We start from the raw sequence: 19,438 nt of genomic DNA on the forward strand, positions 1-19,438 counted from the left end.
AAATAGCTAAAGCCGCAAACCAAGTCTTTACTATATTCAGAGGATTCTCATATCAGTCAGTAGTGTAAATCACACAGCGGGCTACTGTGTGGCTGCTGAATGGTGTTGCCTTGCCTCGCCCTCGCTCGCCCTCGCCTTCGCCTCTGCCGTTCCGTCGTCATATCTGATAGCAAAGCCGGCTTATGTAATAATTAGATAATCTCTTATCGCCCTAGACGCTAAACTTTAAATTTTAACCCCCTTCGTGACATCAACAACGCCTTTTTGTACTTGAACGCGCGCGATAGCCGGTCAATCGAGCAAAACAACCAACCGGCTGGACGGTCTCTCTCCGGCAGCATGTCCCATCCACCAGCAGTACAGCGCAGCCTCACTCTTACGGAGGAGCTGGAGAAGCTTGAACAGTCCATCACTCTGACATTACAAGGTAAGTGGTTTCCAGGTTCAATGCATCGTTATCGCTCGCTAATTTATGGTGTCTATTGAAACGCAGAAATCGATTCCAATTTCAATAAAGCCCACCGGATCGTTACTTCTAGCATTATACCAATCGTTGAACAATACGCGGAGAACTCAAAAGACGTTTGGGAAGCTTCCAAGGTAGAATCGCAATAAACTGCAAAAATGTACGCTTAATGCATTCATCTGACAAACGATATTAGTTCTGGAAGCAGTTCTTTGAAGCAAGCGCCAACGTTTCGTTGTCTGGCTACGAGGAGCAACCACCAATTGATAATGAACAGGACGCTACTATTAGTGCCAACACAACCGCTACAGATGACTCAACTTACCAAGAAGAGTCCGAATCCTATGCCTCGCCTTCTTCGGAGCATATATCAATAAACCAGAAGATTAAGGATGAAGATGACCCTGACCTTTCGACACTTTCATTATCCCCTTCACACAGCACTCCGCGTGCCAGGGGCATATCATCTCGTGCCATATCCGATGATGATCCTACCTCCCCATGTATAGAACACTCCTCAGCCTCTGACCAACATGAAGAAAATCTACCCGCTATTGAGTCACCCCTTCAGCTCTGCGGCGCAGGACCCAGGACCCCCGGGAAAGGAAACCAGCTTGGCTACAACGAAATTGCTACACCTAATACTTCTTCATCTACTGTGTTCAATCCTACATCGAAATCTAAGCTATCTATGGCTCTAAAGGGGGATAGGGCCGACCCTCTCATGCACCAGGTTCTAGATAAAACATATCGTGTTCAGGCAACCCCACTGTCAAACCCACGAAGACTTACTACCGCTAAAGGGAACAATAAACTTAACATCGCTACTCCACCTACTTCCCGGTATAAGCTGGATGATTCTCCTCTTTCAAGCCCTGAGCTAGAAGCGCCCAAATTGCACACAGAGTTGTTCGACTCACCTATGATTCGACGCAGCGCGGCCAAGCGCAATCACAGCAAGACCAGAACTCCTGGAGTTAGTGTTCTAGCAACACCTTCAAATAAATTTAAAGGAGATCCAAACCAATGGGACAGCGATGAGGAATTCCAGAAGGGCGGATATGCGGATGATGAAGATGACTCGGCGCTCGTTGACTTTAGCCCGCCAAAGACCATGCAGTTCCATGTTCCGCAAAGTCGACTAATGAAAACTCCAGGTATGTTCGCTTCAACTTTCGGCTTCTCCTTGGTTATCACATGATACTCACATGCATTTCCAACGATACAGCAAAGGAGGCCTCGAAACGTATTGTTTCAGATTTACTCTACACTGCTGGGGCAAGTGAACTGACTGATGATCTGGACGATATTTATGACGACCCTAACAATAGTCCAAGTATAATCCGGCGCTCTGGTGTAGATGAAACGTTTTAATCTTAAGTACAGATCAATAATGTAGTATTCAATTTCTACACGAATGATAAACCCTAGCAAGTCACCAGCATATCCAAGCGGAATTGATTGTTACTCCATTTTACTACGAGACAGGATTAATCTACTATCGTAATCATTCTTGCTTGCTATTAATTTGCTAACTACTAGATAAGTAGGCAATGAGTTGAAGGGTATTTGGATAAAACCATAAACAAGTAGTACGCGCAAAAAGGGGTAACTTAACAAGTTAAAAAAAAAAAGGAAAAAAAAATGACACAAGAACAAAAGAGCGGGAAAATCATCGTAGCTGCAAAAGGCATTAAGATGGAGATAAATAAAGGACGCAAGAAAAGGGAGATAAAATCATATTCCAATCTGGACCAGCAGAAAGTTGCTATTATTTCCGAAGTTGTGTTTTTTAATTCCAGTACTTCTTCCCCTTTTGTTTTCCCATTTGCAAAACTGAGGAAGCGATATAGAAAAATGGCGTGCCACATATAAATCGGTGTGGAGCGAAGGAAGAGACAGTAACACGCTGTAGCCATTGTCAAATAAGAAGCCAAGCCAAAAGTTTGGAGGGGATCAGAAAGGAGTTGCGAAATGAGTAAGGATAAATCATGCCAGGCAATGGGAAGACGTAATGTAAAAGTAGTCCCTCCAAATTTTCTTCCTGAGACTGTTTTATCCTTCAAGAGAAATAGGAAAAGGCCTGTTAGCAGAGGTTGTAGCTTGGCCTTGGCCATGTCCGCAATTCTAGCCTAGTTGCGGTGTAAGCAACATTTCACTCTTCGATGCCCATGAATATGTCTTGGCAGTTCTCTACCATGAACTGAATCGTTTCATTCTTCTTCTGGACATCAGTCATTTCACGACTCAAGCTCTCGGGGCGCAAGATGGTAGGTGCAAAAACGACGGCAATGTTGAGACTGGTCATAAGATTCTCCTTCTCACGATCAACAACACGCTTCAAGTGGAAAACGAGGAATTCTAAAACATCCCTATGCACACGAGGAAGTTCCTGAAGGGCCTGTTGGATTATTTCAATTCTCGCTGAGACAGGCGTCACATTCGTGGCTTCGATAAGGATATCATACACAGGGTATGTAACGAGCGGAGTCGGGAGCATTCGGAAATATTGTTTAAGGGTGGAGGTGATGGCATTAATATCGAGATCAGGATCCGATATATCGTAGTCGCGAGAACGCTCGAAACCTTCGCGGATAGTCTGGACTTGAGAACTCCCTCCAGATTTTCGGTAGATTCCTTCAACGTCCATTCCTGCAGAGTCCAGGTTAGCGAATATTTTAATAGTTGGTAGATCGAAGGATCCCTACCCCGAAGTTCAACTTCCTCGATACAACGAGTGACAATACTAGGTATGACAGCTTTCTCAATCTCCAAGCGCTGCTCCAGCTCGCCACCAAAGAGACCTAGCAGATGTTAGCTCTACTAAACAAAGCAGGCAGTAAGAAATATATCGCAAAATGAGCTTACTCGTTGTAGTATCCAAACCAGGTGAACTTCCGTTGGACTGTCCCCTCCATGGAGTGGGCTTGGTCTTCTGGTTGCTCCCAAAGAATCCAAACCCTTGCCTGGATGGGTCTTGTGTTTGTGAGCGTGGCATTGCGGAACCGTTATTTTCTTGTTGAGGGGTGGAGACAAAAGAAGAGTTCTCGTTAAGTTGGCCGTCTCGTTGATATAAGAATGCCCCCTTAAGGCCCTTGGTAACTCCTTTTGCAACGTTTTGGCCCTTTTTCCAAGTGAATTTCTTGGGCTGTCCTTTGCGGATATTCACAACATGGGGGCCTTGAATGACTGTAGCCGGCTCGGCTTCTTCCGGCACTGTAACGCTAGAGCTAGAACCTACTGCTTCATATGGCGTAGAACGTGCCTCGAGTGAGGCGCTTGGTTTGTCTTTGTTGTGGGAATATATTCCTAACCCATTTGGAGGAGGTTGTCGAACACTACCACCAGATGTATTGGAGTTCGCCTTGTATAATTCCTGAATTTGGTGCACCAGCTGGTTGTTTAGTTCTGCCAACTGCGCATTCTTCAGAGACAATTGTTCGAATTCCTGGAAACTCTTGTCTTTCATCTTCCCTAAATTAGATAATTCTTCGACCAAATCATTGCGTTTCTGAATCAAATCTTCGATCTGGGGGGCAAAGGTATTTTTCAAATTTTCCAGAGATTCCGCGAGGTCTCGAAGAACCGAATTGCTCATCTTTCCCAGGTCAAGTGGCTTATTATTTTTCTTCTCAGCTGCGATGTGTTCTTTCCATACTTCCAGCTCCCGGAGAATGATCTCCTTTTGAGCATCTAAGAAGATCACGGTGGATCTCTTCTCCCGCAGCTCTGTATTGACCTGCTTAATATTTACAGTAGCATTAAGCGAGGCCTCTAACTCCACAATCTTCTGGTCCTTTTCAACAACTTTCTGGCGTTCCCGTTTCAATTCGTTCTTGAGCCACGTTAGTTCATCCTTGGGATCAAGTCCACTAGAAGTTGGACTACTAATATCATTCCCAGAGTTTCCTGCCTCGAGGGGAGATTTAGCAGGCCACTTGCTATCTCGGGATAACCGTGAGCCTTTGTCACTAAAGCTTCTACCGTGCCGAACAGAATTCGACACCTTTCGTAGGAATGAGTCTTGAGCTTGTGGGTCATCCCCAAGAATTCGTGCCATATCCTCATCTAGAGAAAAGTCTCCAACAGCACTATAACGTAGAAGGCCGGGAGAAGAACCAGATGAATTTTGACGCTGAGAGTCCGGTGGTAAAACATTTCCACTCACCCCTCCTGATACAGACCTTGTATGGGACGGTGATACAGCACCCGCACCAGCGGTGGTGGTATTGGAGTGGCTTGGCGGAGTAGTTTCAATGGCTTTCGAAGCTACCGATGCATAGTCTGAACTAGTTGAGGACCTAACGGTACCCTCCGGCTTCTCCGCATGGTCTTGTGAAGGCTGTGGTATTTCTTTCCTTTGGATATTATGATGTAACTTGCTCTCTAGAGAGTCCCCTCTCTTGGGTGGGTACTGCAGCTGGTTTGAGGAAGAAATTGTTCCAGGGCTGGATTGCTCATTTAATACCTTTTTCCTTGGGTTGAAAGTGGATGATTGAGAGATAATGGCATCCTTTCCTGGGACGGAATGGCGATTAGATGACCTTTCACTCGGCGTGAGGTGGACGCTGCCACCCAAAGTGGCTTGATCCTTTCCTCTTGAACCCTCTTGCGATAGCCTAGAGCTGTCTATGTTCATGCTAGTTCGAGCACTGTGCGAACCAGTTCTTTGGATAGCATTATTTGTAGTTTGAGATTGAGGAGGGGTAACAGTTTCCTGAATCCACTGCTGTGGGTTGGGATTCATTTGGCGCTTATCCTGATATGCAATATGCGTCGGCGATAACACGGGTGGTCCATCTGCTGAGATTCCCAGTGCGTTGGAGGGTGTCCGGCCAAAATAATCCTTTTGTCCATCGCTTAGGGTCATGGATGAGTGCGGAGAACCCAAGTGTGGGGACGCATGCTCGGAAGGAGTAGGGTCAAAGGCAACAGGTATAAGGAACTCTTCACCACCGGCGGAGCCATCTGACCTGTGAGTAGCTACCGATTGACGGTTGCTATTATACGTACTCGAGGGGAGGAGTTGGTTATTATCTAGTAAAAAAATGTACGTTTTAGCCAAACCAAACATGAAGGCGTTCGTTCAAAGTTACTGCAAACATACCTTGGTGCGAAGAGTATGATCTAGCTGCCCGGTCATCTTCTTGTCTAGACGGTGGGAGATGTTCTGATGTTGAATCAGAGTATATATCGGAAGAGGACGGCGGGGGTGGATTATTTTCAGGCGCTACCATGGAAGGGGGAAGTGATGGAAGTGATTTGTCTAGATGCATGCTGGGAGCCGGGGGCTTTTGCCGTTGCGCAGCATTGCGGGCAGTCCGTTTCCTCCTTCTCGACATTAACGACTCATGGCAATCCATACAGAATATACCCTGCGAGGTCCGCGCGTAACGGAGATTCTCGATCTTTTTCTTGCAGTTGCGACATTTAAAACAACCAGCGCAAAAGGCTTGTTCACCGGTTACAATGGCAACGTCGTCAATCTTGGAGCCGCAAGAGCTGCAGCTATAAGCACAGTTTCGGCACACGAGGGAACCATCGCCGACCATGAGGAGATTTACGTCGGAATCAAGGTAAGCGCCGCAAGTATGGCATCGGAAGCAGTCGATGTGCCATCGGTTTCCGGCTAATAGATGGTTAGCAGAGGTTGGTGGCTTGAAGCACAAAGGGGATCAAAATTCACATACCGAGTTCAAAGGCCTTTCCTTCCTCGAGAATCTAGAAAAAGATATTTTAGCAAAAATCAAAAAATGGTATAGTGAAAACGGAGGAGGCTCCATGAGCAACATCATACCTCGCCGCATCCTTTGCAGTGGATGGGAAAGTCATCTTGGTCGTCCGGCGACTCAGTCGAGGCTGAGGCATCCATATCCATCTTTCACAATAACTCCAACTGTATTCCAACTGTACGTTCAGGACAAGGGTCGAGTTAAGAAAAGGGGGGATGATCCGATCTGGCAAAAAGCGAGCGAAGAAGACGGATCTATCGAAGTTGTGATGTGAAGCATCTGAGAGGTAAAGTAGGATGTCCGAGCTTTTGATCACCCTTGGTAGTGAGAATTATCCGGGTAGCGACTTGTTTCAGCTATAATCGCAAAACCGCTACGAAGGTGTAGCCCCGATATTCTATCGAATGAGAGGCAACAGCTGGTTCTTAAACGGCCCCCATTCAGACTGCGTATGTGTATTCAAAAGTAAAACGAAAAGAATGCTCAGGTATTCGTGCAAGGAGGGCGACGAGCGGGGAGGGCGATCAATATGCGATGTCAGGGACGGGGAACGGGGGCAAGGCCGCAGGGCCACGTCGATGTCTGTCTGTACGGAGTATGGGCGGACGTATCAGTGTGAGGTTCAGGGAGCATATGTATGGCTATTTTGGCGTTGTGCTTCCTAGCAGCGACCAAAGTCAGCAGGTCCGCAAAATGACCCGTGGTGCTCCGTAGATTGTTTGTGCAGAGTTGCTTGAAATATACAGAGTAGCAGCCACCCGTTCTGGTCAACAGAGAAGAGTCGCAGTGGTGCTGAAAATAATATGGAGACAAACAACGGCTTGTTCAGCCACAATATAACTAACAACAGGCAGGAGAGGAGAGACATGCGGCAAGGGGCAGCTGGCGAGAGAGGGATGGCGACGAGGAGGGATACGAGCTGTCTTGGATGGACTCGAAGCGAAAAATAAAAAATAAAATAAAAAAAAAAAATAAAAATAACACAGCGAACCAAGAAGATGCGAAACACACCAAACGTCTCCTGAAAGGGGTGAGCAAAAAGAAAAGAAACGCAAGGGAGGGGGGGAAAAAAAGAAAGAAAGAAAGAAAAGAAAAGAAAAGGAAAGGAAATCACCAATCGAGAAACTCACCTGCTTCTCCTTTGACAGCATATATATACTCGGTATGGAGGCCGGAGAGCGTTGCTGCTTGTCTATACGCGGGCGGTAATAATATAAAGATGGCAATGTTCCATATGTCTCCGCTCGTATAGGACCAGCAGGCGATAAAGAGTGGCGGATCAGGACTGGGGTCGCAGCAGCAGCAGCAACACTTACAGCGAAAGCGAACACGTAAGTAGAGCGATTCCTGTTCGTACTCCGTTCTGCGTTAGTTGGATGGTGAATATGCAAGCTGCACACCCTCCCCTAGAAACAAGGCTGAAGGGGCCTACCGTGAAGGATGAGAGGGCAAAAGAGAGCTGTGGGAGACGGAGCTGCCTAGCAACCCATCATCGTTGCTTGCTTGCCTCTTCTTCTGCCCACCTGAAGGTCCCTTTCTGCTTGATCGTTGGACAGGCTCGACCTTTTTCTTCTGATGAAGTTGGATGTTGATGTTGGTCGTTGATTTGTCCTTTTTGGGCCCAACTGAAGATCAGGATCTGGTGTGGTATTGTAACATTTCCAGCGTTAAATGCGACGCAACCCCCATTTACGCACAAAATACCGCAGAAACTAAGTACCAGTATGGTAATATTACAGTAACATGGTTACCAGTGTTTATTCTGCTTATGTAACCGAGAGAGTGATGTTAAAATTGGGGAAAAGGAGAAGACGACAAAAGAGACGAAAGAGACGAAAGAGACGAAGGAGACGATGAGAGACGATGAGAGACGATGAAGAGGACAGGGACGCCGGAGAGCAGTATGTGATGAGGAGATGTGGTATCTGGGGCTGTCACTGTCGCACAGTCAAACCCAGCCTCCCATGAAAAGCTGCTAGTTGTCAAGGGAGAACGCATGCACCGTCATTATTCTCAGGGCGCAGGCTAGCAAACCCCTGAGCCACCAAGCATGCTCCCGCCCGCTACCTCACAGGTGACAGAGCGCTATGAATAACCGTGCGAGCTCGAGTCAGTGAGTTTATGCGACATGGGGCTCTCAAACATCCTGCCGAGATTACTTTGCTCAGGCCTGGTCGTAAACAGCTTGATATCTAGACATACCCAGCAACCCCAGACTTCCATTATATCAATAACTAACAAATACGACTGCTTCCTTCGTATTAATATATTTCCACGTGGCGGCGCAAGTACTCCATATGTCTACTCATTCTCGAATCATTCTCATCGTGGTTACTCCTTGCACGCTTTGAGTCTCAGCAAGTACAGGGGGCCTTACCACAATTGAGATCTGCTGGGTTCTCTGTCCATATTGCCCTCCGCATTATTATATGGTCCAGAGCGATACCCTGGGCAGGACGATCAGACCCTCTGATGCCAGCACCCTCAGAATAACTGAAAAGAAATGCAACTCCCTGGTATTCTAACGAATCCCTGGCCAGTGCAATTCGGAACCACTGTTTATCGGGTATTTTGTCCAGCTCTCTCCACAAAAGAGAAAATAATAATAAATCATTCGAAGGTCCCTTGCCTATACCAGTAGAGTAAATAATTTCAAGTCATGAAATTGAATTGATGTCTAATTAATAATAAAAACACTGCGTCTTTGCCACTTCCAGATAAATGTACACCAAGAAGCATTTTTTGTATATCCAAAAACGATCCCGACGACCAAAAACAAATACAAGAATGTTAAACACACAATAGATGAGTCGTGTCATTGATAAAATGAAATTAATAAGCGAGTAATGAGCTGAACCCCTGAGGCTGATAAAAAGAACAAAAATCCAGAGGGCTCTTCGAAAAAGGTATAAACAAAACATCAAAATATCATGCCGTCCTCGTCTATTTTAAGCACGGGCTCCGAGCGCAGACTCTTCCAACGGTCCGGGCTACCTGGAAATCCTTGATGGCCATTGACAAATCAATTGTAGAATATCTGAATCTGTAGTTAGTAACTTGTCCCATCAAGTGTATGAAGTGGAATCCAGAGCACGTACGGATATTCAACAGAAACTTGTCATGCCGGCAGCTGCATCCTTGAAGCTTAGACTCGGCGGCCAGCAATACCGGCAACGGGGCTGGCAGCACCGCCTAGAAGGTTGCCAGTGACTCCCTGGACAGCGCCGGTGACACCTCCAACCGCAGGAAGTTCACGCTTCTGGTGCTGGGTAACACCCTTGGCGATGTCCATGGTTCCACCGACTGTGTTGGTAGCACCGGTCACTGTCTGTCCGACAACGTTTGCGCCAACCATGCTGCCAGCTCCGCCGATGGTTCTATCAGTAACGCCGGAAACCATGTTGTTAACACCCTCCACACGCTTAACAATTCCTCCAGCGACGCCTCCGGTGGCACCACCAACGAGATTCTTGGCAGTACCAACAACACCAGTAACTCCGTTCAAGTTAGGAAGGGTATCTCTCTTAACGTTGCCGACAACCTGACCAGTGGTTTCACCAGCGGTGCTCTTGACAGCACCGTTGGTAATTCCAGTGGCATCGTTAGCGGCCTGGCCAACAACGTCACGCTTGAGAGCACCGCCAGTAGCACCATCAACTGTGTTACCAGCAGCTCCATTAACAGCATTGCCAGCGACACCAACGACTCCACCGGCAGCATGGTTGACGACATCACGCTTTCCGTTAAGGGTCGATCCAACGGTACTTCCGACAGTTCCAGCAACAGCATTGTTGGCAATTCCGGTAGCTCCCCCAACAGCTTGGCCGGCAATATCACGCTTACCGTTAGTAGCACCGTGGACAACATCGCCAGCAGCTTGGTTGACAGCACCGCCAGCAACACCAACAGCACCACCAGCAGCGTTGTTAACAAGGTCACGATTAACAATGCTTCCGGTCTTGAGCCCGGCAGCCCCGCTAGCGACACCGTGGACAGTACCGACAGCACCGCCAGCAATTCCGTTGACGACATCGCGGCTTGCAACACCTGGGGCAACGTTGTTGACTGTTCCAACAGCACCCTTAGAGACTGGAACGTTGTTACCAACTCCTCCGACGATGGTGGGAGCGGCCATGGCAGAGCTGGCCATAACGGCCGAGAAAACGATGGAGAAGCGCATTTTGAAGTTTGTTCGAAGGAATGTGGTTTCGAAGAAAGGAAGGAATGAGAACCAGCAAGGGAAATGGCTGAAGAGACTGGAAGAGATGAAGAGAATGAATGAGTGACTTGTCTCAAGTTGGTTGCTGGATGAGAATAGAGAGAGAAGAGCCCTCCAGAAGGGATTTGCCGTCCTTTTATGCTTTCTGTACTCCCTCTTCCGAGACGTCACCCTTTTTTCTCACCCGTCATTGCAGATCCAGGTACAATCTCGTGTCTCCTCTTGGAGGCGCACCTTCTAGTGAAGCCCAAATAAAAGGAATATCTGCTGCCTGGCGTTATTCGTTGTATGCCGGATCCGCATTGGCACGAAAGAAACTCTCGGAATTGGTGGTCATGCCTGCAAGATTCCACCACCTGCTCCACTCCCTTGTCACTTTGACATCAATAGTCCGACACGTCTTGGTTGAGGGGGCTCTTTGATCCCATAGTTTGGAAGTCAGGCTGCCAACATGAACATGACCTTGTACCCCCGTGTACGGAGTATACCGTAATAAATTGTATGTTGGCTACTCCGTACAGAACATCCTGCTCAAACTACATAGGCATCGGCATCACTCGAGCTTTGTAGCTCTCATTCATCACAGTCTGTGGGACGTGTCTGTTCTGTCATTTGTCGTGTCAAGAGCGGTTGAGGTCAAAAGAAAATTGTGGCTTTGTCGATCTGCGATCTATGGAAAAATTGAGTTTGTGGGGCAAAAGGGGGTGAAGGTTATTGGGTCCACGGACGGGCCAGCTTTATAATTGGAGAATTGTTACCCCGGACAACATCAGCAATCACCACAGAAGTGTTGTTTAAGGGGGTTCGATAGGCGTGGAGTGTCAAAGGGGTATGATATTCTCCCGCCTTGTCCCTGGATGATGCTTGGGGAACTCCATACGGAGTACGAAGTACCTGCATCTAGATTATGTGCTCGGCAGTTCCACAAGTTATGCTCTCCGATATCTTGTACTCCTTACAGAGTACTCCGTACTCCGTATGGAGTAGTAAAACCAAAACCGAGCCATATTTCAAGCGTATCCCCCATAATTCTGATCCAGGTGCCTTGAACGAGCCTTTCGTGCATAATGTGATGTGCATACAGAATACACTCATTTCTCCGCATAGGAAACATTTAAGAGAGCCGCGGCGATAGATGTGGTACCAAGCGATTTCAAGCCTGCTTTCTATCTCTGCAAGTAATATCAGCCTTTTCGTCCTTAGCATTCCATTGTAGAGAGCCGTTATACTGGCGTCCACAGGATAACGTCCCGCCACTCTAATTTCCGCACTCGTATGACCAGAACTAAAACGATCGAAGTCAGGATATTATTGCGCTCTGTTGCATGATAGACATGTCCATAAATCGAGAAAGCCAATCGTGAGGGTTGAAATCAGCCGACACTTCAAAGTTCTCCACCGGGGAAGCTTCGAAGAGTGTGATAAGCAAGAGTAAAAGTACAGCTCTCGTAATTCCCAGTGATCGAGCTCTTTCACTCCACATTTTGGGTTGGCCGAGCGCCTTAGGCGTTTCTTTCACTCAGTTTTAAGGGGATTATCTTGTGAGTTTAACTCCCCGCTTAGGGAGTGTTCTATGGATGTTAATTGGGATACTCGCCACTAAGCTATCAATAGCCTCAATAGCGCCTTTGCATTAGCATTTGGCTAGGTTTATTTTGCTGCACCCCTAGTTCTTGTCGCACGATTTACTCGTTGTGGCGTACGAAGTGCTCCGTAGGAGTGAGACACTTTCGAGCTAGCGTTAGTAAACCACAAAAAACGAGAAGATACTCTGTTCGGAGTACCAAAGAGCCAACTTGTTATCACCTGGGTTAATGCCATATGAGCAGTTGCCGCTTCCGATAATGCTGCCGGTTCTGCTCCGATTCATCACACCACATGTACTCCGTACTTCGTGCTCCATAGGCGAAATATTCCCGAGTTCTTTCGTCCAAGCTGATATCAATCCAGCCTAGGGGTTGGAGATCCTAATATCTTGTCCGCCTAAGGACTTTAATCCATGAACATGCGGCATTATTGACTTTGACTTGGTTGGTTGCAAAAGAAATACAAGCCAGTCGGTAATAAAACAGCTGCAAATAATGACTGTCGATATGTGACGAGATGCCTCATGAGCCTCGTTTTGAACTAGAGACAACACTTTCTGCTTAAAGGCGTTGGTTCTTCGGAGCGCCCCGGTAGGAACGACTCAACACACAAGGCGGGTGGCTTTCTTAGATTCTGGACTTTGTGTTCCCAGAATCGACGGATTGACAGCCATGATCCAGGAACAGAGTTGGATATCGATGTCAATGGCTGACTTACTGCCACCTTTATCCTTTCGTGGCTTGCCTGTTTCCAAGGCTGCTTGTTTAAGTACTCCGTATATCTTTGTTGACTCTGCAGAGTAACTTTTTTGCATAAAACTTTGGCCCCTGACCTCCTCGATGGCTTAGTCATAAGGGCCCCGGGCCGGTCGGGTCCAGTCTGGATATCTGCGCCGGTGTTAAGTTGATCCGTTCCTGTCCTGTTTGGGACTAGCCTCCATGTGACCCCCCTTTTTGCCCATGCTCCCCAACACCCGAAGAGCATCACCAGGCGGAGAAGTGGAAGCTCGAACAGCCAAATAATACGGAGTAAATTTGTAGAACTCATTTCGTGGCTATGGCTACAGAAAGCGGACCTTGAGTACTTTGTTCTGTGTCTCTTAGTCTATTGTAGAATTGCCCGTTGTGTTTGATGCATTCACGTATGGAATTCTGTGTCCACGTCTGAATTCCGGCCACTTCAAAGCACCGAACTTGAAACTTATAAAGATGTCACCTTTTAACTACGAAGTACTCCGTAACGCCGAAACGACCTAGAAGTTTAGGTGCATTGGTGTGTATGTCAAAGGTTATGGAACGTATTATCAATTGGTTCCATAGTTAAGCCTCGGCCGAAATTCGGCCGCGGCAAGAACCTTCTCCCCAGCAACCTGTCTTTCATATACTCCGTACTCTTCTCTCGATCCTTGCTGATTCCCATACACAAACCATCCTTTCTTTCTTTTAGGTGATCTAAAATGGTGGAAACTGAAGCAAAGCAAAGAGCAAGGGAGTCTATTGAAACGTTCCTTAAGGTGTAAGCTGCCTGGACTCTCCCTACCCCCGATGAAGGAAGTATTGTACGTCGTACTTTCTAACATTCTCTCCGTAGTTATGGGGAAATAACGAAAGAGAAAAACTACCAGGTACGCTGTAACATTTTCTCGTTGAACCCTTGAGAAGTGGAATAGAAGACGAGTAGCTAGTCACTGACGCCTGTCTCATCCCTTACAGGGTTATGATAGACGGTTTTTTGAGGATATCCGCCTCATTGATGCTGACCCCTCAGGGGGTGCAACATGGGAGATGGATGTAACTGAATACTGGTCAAATTTGAATGGTATTAAAGTCTCTGTTTTACCGAATATTCGCAATAAGAAATATAATGACACCCCGGGTTTAAATACGTAGGTGTTATGCATGGAGGCGCTTGTGCTGTAGTATTCGGTATGTTAATATCCTACCTGCTTTCTCATAGGACTCTCGGAACGAAGGAGTTGCTGATAGCTATCGAATGAAAGACATGTGCACTGCGATATCAATGAATCCAGTAACTAAGCCTGGGTATTGGTAGTGCGTCTTTCTCTTCCCATCTTGCGCCATTTAACCGCATTTTAATACCATATATCTAGTTTCCTGCAAGGTGTCTCACGATCTCTAAACCTATCCTATCTCAAGGGGATACCTACTGGTATGTCTTGTTATGATGAATGATATAAACCCCCTTCCCCAGATACGAGTAAATATGAGTGTCTGGAGAATGCTGGTTAACCTAAGGGCTTACAACAGGAACTACCATCCGGATTAAATGCACTACTCTTCAGCATGGAAGAACAATGGCTATGCTTCGGGGAGTTATAGAGTCCGTGGACGGGAAGATTGTGTATGCAACAGCAGAGCACCATAAAGTTGCCACTCCCGCAAAGCCGGAATTCGCGGAGAAGCTGCAGAAAGAAAGAGAGAGAGTAGAGCTTAGGCGGAGACAGAAGTTATGAGTAAATACAACTAAAACTGAGCAGTTAACTAGTTAACTAGTTACTGAATAGACTTTAATAATCGTGAATTTATACTATCTCGCCGGAAAGGGGCTTCTAAAAGAAGGTCCGGTAACTAGTTATGGGGGATTAGTTAGTTATGTATCTTCGCTGCTAGAAACAGTTTAGTTATCAACGAGACCAAGTAACCTAACGCCGGAACGTGCAGTTACGTGCCAAGTTACACCCGCCGACGCCGAGGGCTGAAGGAGGAGGCCCGGAGATGCTTGTTTGTATCCAAATGGCTCGCTGTGATTTGATAAGTTGCCTCCATGGGGTCGCTACCAAGCTCGCCGCCAAGTTAGCCAACCCGCCCCCTCGGCACATCCACCCGAGACGGAGATGCTAACTAGTTAGTTGGTTATATAGATAATCAAGGAGCTGCATATCTTCTGCCTCTTTTCTGGTCACAGACAACGCCGGGACAGCTGGATACGATATCCATCCTCATCACTATCCCGCATAACTAGTTATCTTACCGAAGTGAGTGTGGCTGGTCAGGCAAATAACCAAGTTAAACGGTAGCTAGTTTACCATCCCCGTGGGTTCTCTCCTCGCTGCCTACTCTCGCAAACAAGCTGTCGTTGATGGCTTGTAGTTCTCTGCTCTAGCTGAATATTCCCCCAACCATCCAACATAGTTACTCTGCCAACTTTTCCTCGCACATTCTGAACACACGCCCGCCCCTTCTATAGCCTCTGCCTTCTGCTCACATGGACTGCCAAAGTCACCAAGCCCCAAAGGAAGAGAACCCGTGATCTCATCTCGTGGTTGGCAGCCGCGGGGTTTGGTTGCGAGCTCCTTTCTCGTAGACAAGGCTGCTATGCTAGCTATATATTCCCTACTTCAAAGCCATGTCGTGGATACCCTCCGGCAAATGCCCGTGGCTTCATTTGATACTGCTGCCATCTCATCCAGCAGTCCCCTGCCTACTCTCTCTCCCTCCCTTCCTCTGTGCCACAGACGCCGCTACACTACCTCTATGATCGCCACTATTTCTACTGCAGTGCTTTACAGCTTCTATCTATCTCTACTCTAGCTCCTGCTCGTTTCACCTGATATTAACCCGCGTTGTACCTGTTATTTCCATGCTATTATAAATTTAGCCCAGTGCTTATTCATGGCATTCCAGGTTCTCAGCCATATAAAGCACCTTCGAGACCCTCTTGACGTTGATGATAGAACGAGGTGCTCGACATCCACTATACCTAAACTGTCGCCCACAATTAGGTCAATGGCAAGTAAGGGTGAGAATATGGCAACATCCAACGGAGACCCATCAGATGGAGGGATTGGCAAAGAAAATGATACAGTCGAAAGTAAAGGGATTACCTTTGCCAACCAGAACTCTCTGCCAAAATTACCTATACCGGACCTTGAGTCGACCTGTTCAAAGTACCTCGAGGCTTTAGCTCCGCTACAAAGCACAAAGGAACATGAGACCACAAGGGTTGCTGTGAAAGAATTCATGGAAGCTGAGGGGCCTGGGCTTCAGGAAAAGCTGAAGAAATATGCTACTTCCAAGTCCAGCTACATAGAGCAATTCTGTAAGACATAGCACCAAGAGAAGTATCTGCTGAGCTGACTATGGATCGTGGCCAGGGTATGATTCTTACTTGAATTTTGACAACCGTGAGGAGAACCTTCCGATAGATCCCTTAGAACGAAAAGACGTGGTAACTAAAACCGTTGGTTAGCTGTTGTACTCAACCTCAACCCCTTTTTCCTGTTGGCAGATGACCCAACACCAGCAAGGAACAACCAAGTAACGAGAGCAGCCTCCCTTGTTGTCTCTGCCTTGTCATTTGTCCGTGCAGTGCGTAAGGAGGAGCTTGCACCTGACACCGTACGCGGCAAGCCGCTTTGCATGTTCCAGTACTCGCGGCTATTTGGGACAGCACGGGTACCTACGCCCAACGGCTGTGTAATCGGTCAAGACTCTGCGTCAAGACACCTTGTGGTGCTATGTCGGGGTCAGTTCTACTGGTTTGATGTTTTGGACGAGGACAACAACCACTTGATGAGCGAGAAAGATATTTCGATGAACCTCAGAGTGATTATTGATGACGCCGAACAGACACCGACCCAGGAGGCAGCCAAGGGGGCTGTGGGTGTCTTGAGTACCGAGAGTCGGAAAGTCTGGTCTAAACTGAGGGATATTTTGACCCAAGATGGCAGTTCAAACAATGCGGAGTGTCTGAATATTGTCGACACCGCATTGTTTGTGCTCTGCCTTGATTCCACCGAACCATCCAGCGTGGCAGAACTTTGCGGGAACATGCTGTGCGGCACAAGCCAAATTGTTCGAGGGGTGCAGATTGGAACATGCACAAACAGATGGTATGACAAGCTGCAGATTATTGTTTGCAAGAACGGGAGCGCAGGAATCAATTTTGAACATACTGGTGTGGATGGGCATACGGTTCTTCGTTTTGCCAGTGATGTCTACACAGATACGATCCTTCGGTTTGCCAGGACTATCAATGGCCAGGCACCGAGTTTGTGGGCGTCCAGCAGTCCTCCACCATGCAAACGCGACACTACCGCCGGGCTTGATGACGCTAGCACAACGCCTCACAAGCTCGAATGGGACATGGGACCCGAGCTGAGCACGGCGTTACGGTTTGCAGAATCTCATCTAGCAGATTTACTACGTCAACATGAATTTGAGACCCTGGATTTCGCAGGGTATGGGAAGAATTTTATCACTAGTATGGGCTTTTCTCCGGATGCGTTTGTGCAGATGGCATTCCAGGCAGCATATTATGGCTTGTACGGGCGTATCGAAACGACGTATGAGCCTGCGATGACAAAGTTCTTCCTGCATGGGAGAACAGAAGCGATACGTACTGTCTCTGCTGAGTCAACAGAGTTCGTCAAGACATTCTGGGGCGATAATCCGGCGGCAGAGAAGGTTAGGGCCCTCAAACGGGCATGCGAGAAGCATGTAGATATTACAAGGACATGTTCAAAGGGACTGGGTCAGGACCGACACCTTTACGCACTCTACTGCCTTTGGCAGAGATCCCTCGGTGATGGCGCTGCGGTGTTAGTTTCTGATGGCGAATCGTCTGCGGAGGCTGATATAGCGGATGGAATGCAGAGCAGCACACCTGGTTCTCGCAGCCGTCAGACGCCTACCACACCAACGCTGTTTAGCGACCCGGGATGGGATAGGATTAACAACACCATTCTCTCGACTTCAAACTGTGGAAATCCCGCGCTGCGTCACTTTGGATTTGGACCGACGTCTGGTGATGGATTTGGAATTGGGTATATCATCAAGGATGACACAATATCTATCTGCGCATCCTCTAAGCATCGACAGACTAGCAGGTTTATGGATACGCTTGATTCATATCTGGTTGAGATTCGCAAACTGCTGCGAGCCACAAACCAGTCAAGGGCTAGGGGCAAGGCGACTGTCTCTGACTCCGCCCACAAACAGGCTGGAACAAAGTCCGAGCGAAAGGGACGAGTGATCAGAACGGAATCCCTGGGGGACATGGATGGCATCGAGAGTGGTGACGACGATGGGATGGGCGGCTGTATGTGCAGTTCCTCACTCTCTTTCCTTTCTTTTTCCTCGCTCTCTCTCTTTTTTCCCCCTCTCATCGTCTTCTTCTTCTTCTTCTTTTTTTTTTCTTTTTTAAAAAACTTGTAGTATTCGATGACTAACTCTGAGCATCTAGACGGGTTCTTTGATGCAGGAATGCTCCTGCATGCACTGAAGGGAGTGAGAACGGACGAAAGAGAAGACAGCAAGGCCTCCTCCCCTCGACGCCTGGTGGGAAAGAGCCTGAAATTCAGCGAATACTAAGCAGTTTAACAGGGCGGGTGGAAATAAACTAAGGAGACGGCGGGTAAATGCTTTAAATCATGAGTGGTCAACGGCTACAGAATGCTGCATATGCTTCTGTCTGTTTCCCCGCGATATAAACTGTAAGACATGAGGGGCCCTTTTTTCGCTCCTCCGCCGCCCTCTGCTTTCCCTCTTTTCCTGCATGCCATCTGACCACCAGGTGTGGCTCTGATGCGTTGTCCTTTCTCCTCCTCGTCCTCCGCTCTCGGCTGGCCTGCTCTTCTCGGGCGTTTCCCCCTTTTTGCGACTATATCTGATAACCAAATTAAACTTTTCTCCTTATCTAATCAGCAAAAAGAGAACTATCACATGACATCTATTACGTCATTGTTAAAGCGGCCACTTCTTTCGCCCAGATAATACTAGCGTAGTTGATGCTTGCCTGGTAAGGACTAGCGCCGCCTGCTCTCAGCCAATTGCCTGATTCGGTATTTTTCGACGTCGTCTTGCAAAACTTCGACTGCTCGACAGCTTTTTCGCCTTATTTCGACTTCAACTTCACCCTCACCTTCAGCGTCTGCGTCGCCGGGAGCGAAAAAGGCTCGAATTGCGGCTTGAAGGAGCGCCAGGAGACCCAGAGACGAGACGGGCGCTGAGCCGGTGCTGCTGCTTGCTGCTTCTGGTTTGGTGTTGCTGCCAGACCGGGCAGGGGGCACGGCGGAAAAAGGGTACTTCCAGGCCCTGCGACAATAAACTAGCACCAAAAACCGCATATTTACAAGGGGCTTGTCGGAACCAGCACGACCGATCTATCATTCGAACCTTCGATTTCTTCCTAGAGCACCCAGAAGAGCGCTGCGTTGGCCGTGCGGACTTCACAAGCGTTGTCCTTCCAATGGTGTCTTTACTGCTCCCTCATCGCCGTGCTGACTGAAATCAACGTCCCTGCGCGAAGAAAGAAAGCCTCGTTCGACTAGTCATACCACTCTCTCTCACCCGGCTGTCTCGAGTTCTTGGTTTTTTTTTTTTTTTTTTTTTTCTTCCCTTACGCTCACGATACGTACTAAGCGACCCCCTAACACCCGGAAGTAACCCGCTAATCAATCCTGGTCGTTTTCTT

The 19,438-nt window shown here is 47.7% G+C and overlaps 4 protein-coding genes across 4 annotated transcripts; 2 read left to right on the forward strand and 2 right to left on the reverse strand.

The window, feature by feature from the left end:
* Positions 1-339: 339 nt before the first annotated feature.
* Positions 340-1,840, forward strand: ARB_01648 (uncharacterized protein; the record flags this gene model as incomplete). Its single annotated transcript, XM_003012094.1, has 4 exons — positions 340-427; positions 494-600; positions 663-1,623; positions 1,695-1,840. 4 exons carry the CDS (start codon positions 340-342, stop codon positions 1,838-1,840), a joined length of 1,302 nt encoding a protein of 433 aa, XP_003012140.1.
* A 781-nt stretch (positions 1,841-2,621) lies between these two features.
* On the reverse strand, positions 2,622-6,344 carry ARB_01649 (uncharacterized protein; the record flags this gene model as incomplete). Its single annotated transcript, XM_003012095.1, has 6 exons — positions 2,622-3,118; positions 3,175-3,270; positions 3,335-5,449; positions 5,574-6,095; positions 6,157-6,187; positions 6,264-6,344. 6 exons carry the CDS (start codon positions 6,342-6,344, stop codon positions 2,622-2,624), a joined length of 3,342 nt encoding a protein of 1,113 aa, XP_003012141.1.
* A 2,999-nt stretch (positions 6,345-9,343) lies between these two features.
* On the reverse strand, positions 9,344-10,608 carry ARB_01650 (uncharacterized protein; the record flags this gene model as incomplete). The annotated part of the gene is made up of 2 exons (XM_003012096.1): positions 9,344-10,562; positions 10,589-10,608. 2 exons carry the CDS (start codon positions 10,606-10,608, stop codon positions 9,344-9,346), a joined length of 1,239 nt encoding a protein of 412 aa, XP_003012142.1.
* A 5,028-nt stretch (positions 10,609-15,636) lies between these two features.
* Positions 15,637-18,336, forward strand: ARB_01651 (uncharacterized protein; the record flags this gene model as incomplete). The annotated part of the gene is made up of 3 exons (XM_003012097.1): positions 15,637-16,063; positions 16,214-18,064; positions 18,209-18,336. The coding sequence occupies 3 exons, from the start codon at positions 15,637-15,639 to the stop codon at positions 18,334-18,336; spliced, it is 2,406 nt and encodes an 801-aa protein (XP_003012143.1).
* Between the last annotated feature and the right edge of the window lie 1,102 nt (positions 18,337-19,438).

Source organism: Trichophyton benhamiae, assembly GCF_000151125.1.
Source record: "Trichophyton benhamiae CBS 112371 chromosome Unknown contig01094.0, whole genome shotgun sequence".
NCBI classification, from domain to species: Eukaryota; Fungi; Ascomycota; class Eurotiomycetes; order Onygenales; family Arthrodermataceae; genus Trichophyton; species Trichophyton benhamiae.